Below are 8,244 nucleotides of genomic sequence, written 5' to 3'. Positions count from 1 at the left end.
CTGGTTTTTGAGCGTCAGAGCCGCTAGGTCTTCTGAGGTGAGCGTCTCAGCGCTGACGGGGGCAGCCTGGCTGCTGCCGGCAGGGACCTCGCTTCTGGATCGTGCAGCTCCGGAGGGAGGGTCTAGGGAAGAGATGGGGCCCCAGGAACACGTGAGCCGCCTCCCCTCGAATTACCGAATAGCCAGGGCGATTTGCTTCACCGGGACTGAGGCTGCTGCCCCGGACACAGGCTCCCCCGGCGGGTGACCTTGTGTCCCCGTCTCCGAGGCCCCGTCCTTTCTCCCCTGCACCGTTCCTCCCGCTTCCTCAGCCCCCTTGGCTCTCCCCCGATTGTCTTCAGCCAGACTTTTAAACCGTGCCCCACATCAAGTTGCCCCTGCTTGAACCCTCCAGGCCTCGCCAGGTCACTTCAGATAAGATCCGGACCTTTCTTCTGGGCTTCCCGGCACAGAGAGACCCGGCCTTGCCCACCGGATCTACTCCCTTCCGCTCCCTGGGCTCGTGGGTGCCTGATTCTGGACGTCACCCTTCTTCCCACCGCGGGGCCTTTGCACTTGCTGTTCCCTCCACTGGCAATGCTGTTCCCTCCACTGGCAATGCTGTTCCCACATCTGTGCTTGGCCGGCTTCTCCTTCCCCACAGGCCTGGGCTTAGATGTCACCTCCTCCTGGAGCTTCTCGGACGGCCTGGCTAAGGCAGCCCTCCCCGTCACGGCGCTGCCCACCCACCACCCCAGGTTTTATAGTTTTTTATAGCGTTGGTCTTAAAAGCCTCCAAAGGCTTGGTTTGTGACTGTCTCTAGTCCCTGCTGGACTCTGGCCCCTGTGAGCTGGGAGTATTTGTCTGTCTGTGCTCTTAGCTGTATCTCCGGGGGAGGGAGCGTTTGAGGGCGGGAGTGGGGCCTGAGTGGGTGCATGAATGAATGAACGACTTCTTCCTAATAATTGAAATGGGGAAGAAGCGTAAGGTGGCTACAGCATTATTTGGGGGGAAGAATCAGTGAGGTGGGTGACTAAGAATCGAGGAGGGATCATGTTCCAGAAGTTTCCAGGGAGGCCCAGCTTCACGGGCATGTGGCCTGGGCAGTCACACAGGCCCGTTCAGAGGGGTCTGTGCTCAGTTTACTGCTCTGCTGTCTTTGTCTTGAAATTCTTACTAAGTTTTGAACAAGGAGCCGTGCTCTTTCTGGTTGCAGTGGGCACCGCAAGCCACGTCACCGGTCCGGTCCAGGCGTCCCGGCAGCGAGGGGAGCGCATCCAGTCCTCGCCACAGCTCGGGAGCCACAGGCTAGTCTAATCACCCTCCTTTTACAGACGGGGAAACAGAGGCTCCAAGCTGAGTGATGGGTTAGGTGGACCCCACACGTTCTACCCTAGAGCCCCCGCGCCTGCTACGACCCTCTCCTGTCTCCCAGACTCCAGAAATGGGAGGCTCGTGACTGTTGAATAAACGAATGAATGAGAGAGGGAAAGAGGACACACAGTGGCGTCCCAGGCTCACCTGCGCTCCCTCCTGGCTCGCCAGCCCTTGCGACTCCTCTGGGATCAGCCGCCCCTGGCTGGACAGTCATCTTGTTGTTGTTGCCTGCGGTGGTGTCCTCCAGGAAGCACGAGCGAATGTGGACTCTCTGGGCCATGCGCCCTTCGGAGTGAGGTCCTGGTTCGGGGATTTGAATTTCGATGGAAGCTTCCGGGCCTGTACCCAGGACAGAGACTGCAGGTCAGCCAAAGAGAGACACGCGGTGCGGGGGGGGAGGTGGACGGTGAGAGCGGCTGGACGGTGGGCCTGACCCCCAGCCCGGTTCTCAGGTCCTCCATGGCTGACTGTCCTCCTGGAACCTCCCCTCAGTGGCCCAGGCCGTGCTCTGTCGCCGGCGGACACGTGGCCTCACACGGCATCTCTGCACATGCCTTTCACCTGCTGGGGCCGCCGGCTGCCTCGGCCCCCGGCTCTGCCAGCTTGGGTCCCCCTCCTCCTGCAGCCCAGCCCAGCTGACCTGGTCCTCTGCGCCTCCCCTGGGACTCATCCCCTCCCCCGCTGCCTCCTGCTCCCCGTCTCTCTGCTGCCTGCTTCCCGGCAGCTCTGGAATACCCTCTCCACCTTTGGTTAGCAACTTCATGTGGCCCCCAGGCCGCTCCCCAGCCCGCGCTGTCTCACTCCTGCCTCTCCCAGCCAAACGTCAGAAAAGAGCTGTCCACGCTCCGTCTCCCCTCCTTCCACGCTCCACTCTCCTTCTGTCCCCTCAAGTCACCACTGACCCCTTGCTGCTGGACCCTGCAGCCCTCCCTTGATCTCACCGGCCTCGCCTCTTCTGGAAACCCGTCCCCTGGCGTCCCTGGTTCTCCTCCTCTCTCTCAGGCCTCTCTGCTGTGCTCCCACCCCCCAGCCTGTCTCTCGATGACCAGTGCCAGGGAGGACGCGGCCTGGGAGCTCTGGTCACTGGTGACAGCGCCTAGGTGGCTCCTTAGATGCCTGTCCAGTTCCAGTCCAGCCATCTCCTTTGTTCCCGCTTCAGCTGGCCCAGGAGATGATCCCTGCCCATTGTACAGATGAGGAAACTGAGGTTTCCTGAGGGGGGTAGTAGGGAATGGGAACCCAGGTGCTAACTCTAAAAGAGCCCCCGGCTCTACAGCCTCCTGGTGGAAGGGAAAGAATTTCCCATCATGCCTCTCTCCCCACAAGGACTGGCTCAAGTTCCATCTAGCGAGGAGCCGAATGCAGTGGTGGGGGGGTGGCAGCCTGTTCTCCAGTTACCTGGGGGGCTGCCACGGGCGCTGTGGGCAGGGCCCTTGGCTGTGTTGCCGTGAAGACTCATCTCGTTGCCTTGCCCCATCTGTACATGTCTGAGCACAGACTTCTCCATCCGGATGTCCTGGGGCCCCCAGGATCCAGCCAGGGGACCCCGAGTTGAGGGATCAGTGGGTGCCACTGGAGGGAGGTAGAGGGGAGCCATGGAACCTGGCAGGGGACACAGAAACGTGACCCCTGACCCCCACCCTCTGACCCCCCTACCCCCTACCCCCCCCCCCCCACACACACACATTAAGTCCTGGCCGGACAGAGCAGACAGGCTTCTGGATTCTTTCTGGACACCATCAGACTGGGAGTGATTACTTCAGGGTCTGGATTGGAGAGCAGGTGGACCCGCAGAACAGGTAGCGTGGGGTACCGGGGTTTTTACCACTGGTGCCTGGGGTGTCACTGGGGCATTGAAAACCCAGACAATGAGCACATCCTCTGCTTCCCAGCTGCTCTCAACCCTCTGGGTCCATCAGGAGAAAGTCTCCTTTGGGGTTAACTTGCTGTTGACATGGAGCCCTCAGAGCTTCTGACATTGTTTTATTTTCTCAGCATTTATTTTTACGGTAACCTTCGTAGTTTTCAAGGTAATGCTGTAAAAGTTTACTTTAAAATTAATTTGAGTAGAATAAAAAGTAAACCATTTAACAACATGGAGTAAATAATCAGCCATGGGCGTGGCCAAAATTAGGGAGGTGGAGCTCAGAGGACCAAAGCTGGGGAAAGGTTGATCTAGATTCTAGAATAAAGTTCCTCATTTCATAGTTGGGGAAACTGAGGCCTGGAGCAGGGAAGGGCTCTCTCGAGGTCACAGGGAGCGTTCCAACTCTGGGGCCAGTGCTCTCACTCATGTCCCATGGCTGGACTGATGGGTGACCCTGTCCCCTCTCCCCACGGTGCACGCCACGGAGCAGGCACTCATTTGCTTACTGTATTTCGCCAAAGCTCAGATGCACCCATACGATGCGTCCCAGTTTCTGAGATGTTAACACATGGGAAAAAATAGTGTCTCGGGACAAAAAGAATGCTACAACGACCCCTTGTGACATCCTAGTGAGGAAGAGAGAACTGAGTTGTTCCTTGTGGGAAAATATTGGGTCCCGATGAAAATGAGGCCAAAGATGTCGGCAGGAAGGGAAAGCAGGAGAGGTTTGATCCAGGCACAAGGAGGGACATCCTTATTCCTGAGAAAGCCAGAAAGGACCTTGGAGGTCTGAAAGCTGCCCTTTCTCCCTGGAAGGTTGAATGCCCCCCAGTCCCTGCCCCAACCCAGATGGAGCAGATGCCCCGACAGGTCCCTTCTCCTGGACATTTCAGAGGACTCACCATTTTCCCCAGAGGCCATTTGTCTCACCATGACATTCCTGTGTCCAATCTGGATGCCTTTGGAGTTCTCAATGGAAATGTGGCTGTTTGGTCCATTCTGACTGATCATGTTGATTGGATTTTGCTGGTAAATAACTGGGGTGGACGGATTCCTAGAACCTTCTGCAAAATAACATGCCACTCAATCCCTTTGTATCTCTCTAGGAGTCAGAAGTTCCAAACTCTAGTTGGCAGCATCAAAATCTCCTGGGGAGCTGGTTAAAACACAGATTCCCAGGGGCCCACCCTGAGGTTCTGAGTCAGTAGGTCTAAGGTGGGCCCCAGGAAGTGGAGTGTTTACCAAGCACTGCAGGTATCACAGACGAGCCTTGCTTGGACTTTGTCCCGCAGGCCACCCTACCCCTGTGTCCTCTGCCACCCTGGGAGGATGGCAGGTGCCTTTCTGCTCGCCCACCCTCTGTACCTCTCACTGCGAGGAACCCACAGCCCTAACCATTGCTTCCAGGGTCCTCTCTTCCTTTAGGGAAGGATGCAAGGTGGCCGTCCACAGGCTGTTTCTGGCCATGGGATAAGCTTTGCTTGACTCACAAGGCATTTTTAAGAATTTGGATTTGTCACCAGTGTTTAACATCCAGCCTAGGATGCTGAGACCCTCCTTGGGTACCATAAGCAGGGGTGTCAGCCCCACACGGGCTCCACACACGGGGCCACATTCCCACCTTCGTGAGCCCTTGGCTCTTGTGCCTTTGTGAGCCCCTACATCCATAAAAAATATTTAAAATTACATTTTATGACTGCGTTGGGATACAGACAAATATAATCTCAGCTAGAGTCATTATTAGCTATTCATTGTTACTATAATACTCATTTTTTTCTTCTGATTTTAAGAGAAACTAGAGCATTTTTGTGACCCCCCCTAAAAGCAGCGTGGGCTCTAGGCCCGGTACCTGCTGCATGTAATGGATAAGTCGGTTCTGGGACTCTACCCTGTGGGTATCTGAGCTCAGCCTGGCCTACTCCTTCAGCAGCCTTAAAACTCCAAGTTGGGCAAAGTGCTTACAGAAGACCGTTAGCAAGCTCAGGCTGAGACCTGCGCCCCAGGACTGATACAGTCAGGGGTGGGCCACACCTCCAGGAAGCCCTCCCTGGTTACTCCTGCCAGCATGCCCCTCCCTCGTGGAACCTTCTTCCAGGGACGGGTCAGCAAGACCACAGCAAGCTTCTGACGAGGTGGGACAGGCAAAGAGCTTCGCGGGAGCCCAGCAAGGACCAGGTGCTGGGTGTTACGCTTCCCCTTCACAGCTCCGCCCTCTGCCCCGTCCAGGTGTGGGCAGCAGGTAAAGGGCCTACCTGGTCGATAAACAGCCCAAGAGTTTGATTTCTCGTCTAAGTCCAGGAGGTGCTTGTTCCTCATCGCGTACAAGTCTGGGTTGACTTCCTTCGCTGTCTTCATTCCCAGGGCCTGGGCAATGATCAGGGCTCTATGGGGCCCATGGGCTTCCAGAAACCGGAAGATCTCTTCCTCTGGGAGGTAGGACAGCAAGTGGTTAAGGAGGACCCCGGAGGCTGAATCTGCCCCCCTGCTTACCAGCTGGGTGACCTGGGACAAGACGCAGCCTCTGTGCCCATTTTCCTCATCTGTAAAATGGGCATAATTATAATGGACCACAGAGGTTGTTCTGGGGGTTGGGGATGTTTGTCAAGGGCTCCGAACAGTGTCTGGCACAGGCTAGGTGCACAGTAATTGCCAACTACCCATCAGATGGTTTCCCAGGCATTTAGCTTCTTTCACCGAAAGACAGAGTCTTGCCTCCGACCACTCTGTGGGGACCTGTTAGTGGGTGGGGCATGGCCCCCGAACACCTGTAACTTCTCGAGTGGCCAAGGAGAGTCTGGGGTCAGAGAGAACAGGAACTGAAAGGAAACGAGATGCTTACGTCGCTGACTGAGCTCAGGGCCGGGCTTCCGGGGAGTTGCAACTGCATCTTTCTGGGGCCTCTCTGCTGGGAAGAAAGACGGTCAGGGGTCAGCGGAGCGGGAGAGGGGACGGGGACCCTACCAGACAGAGGTGGGCTGCTCCGTAGAAGGTCCTAGCGCATGGACGCTCCAAACCCCGAAGGAACTTAGCTTCAAAGCCCACCCCGCCCCCTTCCAGCTGTGTGGCTTGGGGTTGGAGGAAGACCATCTACTCCCTCCGGGGTTGTGTGCGGGCTAGGGGACACCCGGGCACCGCACCAGAACTAGAAAAGCGGGTCTCGTGTGATGCTATGGCTCTTCTGTTATTATCATATCGTTACTGCCATCATCATCATTATTAATGTTTTGCTGAGCACCTACTACGCACTGGCACTAGGCTCAGCCCTTTGCATCAAATCCTCTCACAACCCTACACAGCAGCCCTACTGTTACCTCCACTGGCCAGAAAAAGAAATCAAGATGCAGTGAGGGTACATCATGTGTCCCCGAGGGCAGAGCCTGTATTTGAACCCAGGCCCAAATCTGGGCTAGGCCGTTGCCAGGACTGCTAGTGCTGGGTCCAACACCCGGCCCCTCCAACTGCCCCTGTCCTGGGATGGCAGGTTACCCACCCAGCTCTGCGGGAACCACTTCTTTGGTCCCACCATCGGCCAAGCACCACGTCGCGGGGCCTACGAGCAGGACTCCCTTTGACTCCTTCTTCATCTTGTGGAGGACCTGGTTGAGTTTCTTCTTGGGCACTTGGCATTTCTGTACCAGCTGGGCAGTCTTCACAGGGGAGCCAGAGTCCCTCAGCACCTCCAAAATCCTCTGCTCAAGGTCTGGGGGAGGGAGACAGGGGCAGAGACCGAACAACTGAGTCCCCCAGCTACCCAGCCTGGGCTGGCGGCCCCCCAGGAGAGGGATCCAGGGCAGAGGCAGGGACAGAGGTCTGAGCAGACATCCACCAGCATCTCTGTTCAGGGAGGGGCACATGGGCTGCTCAGAAATGACCTTGGCCGGACAGCCTGGTGGCCAGAGGCGGTGCCAGGCCTTCCGAGCGTCCCCCACCTGAGTGGAGGACAGCAACACTGTCCCTGGCTGTCTCGAATCCTCTCTTCTCCTTTCGCTGCCTCTTCCTCCTACTCCTTGTCACCACCATGTCCCGGTTGACAGCAACGCCACCAACTCCTGGTTCTGCCAGCCTCGTCTTCGCCCACCCTCAGCTTCCCTTCAAGCGCCAACCTGTCTGCATTCTCTTCAGACGCACTCACCCCTGGGCCTTTGCACATGCTCTTCCCTCTGTTAGGAGCAATATTCCCTCCCTCCACCTGTCCAACGGATACTCCACCTCAGGTCTTGCTCAGACTCCATCGTTGGGAGGCTGTCCTGGATGCCCTGAGCGGGTGGGGTGCTGGTTGTGTGTGGGTCCCCTGCAGAGTGTCCCCAAGGATCCCCGGCTGTGATTGCCAGGTTCACTGTAGTGGTTCAGTGTCTAGCATGGGGCCGGGCACACGGTAGGGTCTCAGGAAATAGCATTTGAATGAAGGAGTGACTGAGCGAAAAAGTGAGTGTACACTACTGGGTAGGTGTTTGCCCAGATGACCTGGGCAAGGGATGAGTAGCTCCTCCGGGGCCTCTGTTTCCCCACCTGAGTTAATGGTCCTAAGCAGGATGCCTCGAGGCTCAGCGAGGAACTTTCCAAATGGCCCCTACTCCTCCCAGACAGGATCCCATAAACCCAAGCCAGCTGCCCTGCGGGGAGTGAGAGAACTGGTCAGACACAGGGCCTGCAGCGCCAGGAGCTGGGGAGAGGAGATGTCTGCCCCGAGAACCCTGCGGGAAATGCAAAGCAGGGCCCTTCTTGGGAAGACCTAGGTCCCCTTCCAGGACAGCCACCCAATCCTTTACCTTCTGGGTTTTTCCTGGATTCCTAGTGGGCGGCACTAGCCGGGGAAGGGACAACCCATTTGCCAGCTCTGTGCTGGGCACCGTGGCCTTGCCCTTGTGGTCGGAATGTTTGCAGCCTTCTGGGTGCAGGTGATGTGCAATTAGAGCACGTGGGGTCACCCAGCCCTTCACCCACCAAACTACCCCTCAACCGGGATACCCATCCAACCCACTGTGGCTTCGCCTAGTTTTCAAAAGATTTTGATTCTTTT

At 57.1% G+C, this 8,244-nt stretch overlaps 1 protein-coding gene across 1 annotated transcript in view; it reads right to left on the bottom strand.

Annotated features, from left to right (window-relative positions):
- Positions 1 to 4: 4 nt before the first annotated feature.
- ZBP1 (Z-DNA binding protein 1) overlaps positions 5 to 8,244 on the bottom strand; it is a gene marked incomplete at its 3' end in the record, with an annotated part of 10,052 nt that continues 1,812 nt past the window's right edge. The window contains exons 2-8 of the mRNA XM_028484157.2: positions 6,715 to 6,924; positions 6,064 to 6,126; positions 5,477 to 5,650; positions 4,127 to 4,288; positions 2,756 to 2,959; positions 1,502 to 1,696; positions 5 to 122 (exon numbers count right to left, since the gene is read on the bottom strand). Coding sequence (XP_028339958.1) covers positions 5 to 122; positions 1,502 to 1,696; positions 2,756 to 2,959; positions 4,127 to 4,288; positions 5,477 to 5,650; positions 6,064 to 6,126; positions 6,715 to 6,924 — 1,126 coding nt within the window. The remainder of the gene's footprint in view (positions 123 to 1,501; positions 1,697 to 2,755; positions 2,960 to 4,126; positions 4,289 to 5,476; positions 5,651 to 6,063; positions 6,127 to 6,714; positions 6,925 to 8,244) is intronic.

Source organism: Physeter macrocephalus, unplaced genomic scaffold (genome assembly GCF_002837175.3).
Source record: "Physeter macrocephalus isolate SW-GA unplaced genomic scaffold, ASM283717v5 random_136, whole genome shotgun sequence".
NCBI lineage: Eukaryota > Metazoa > Chordata > Mammalia > Artiodactyla > Physeteridae > Physeter > Physeter macrocephalus.
This window is presented reverse-complemented; position numbering and strand designations above follow the sequence as displayed.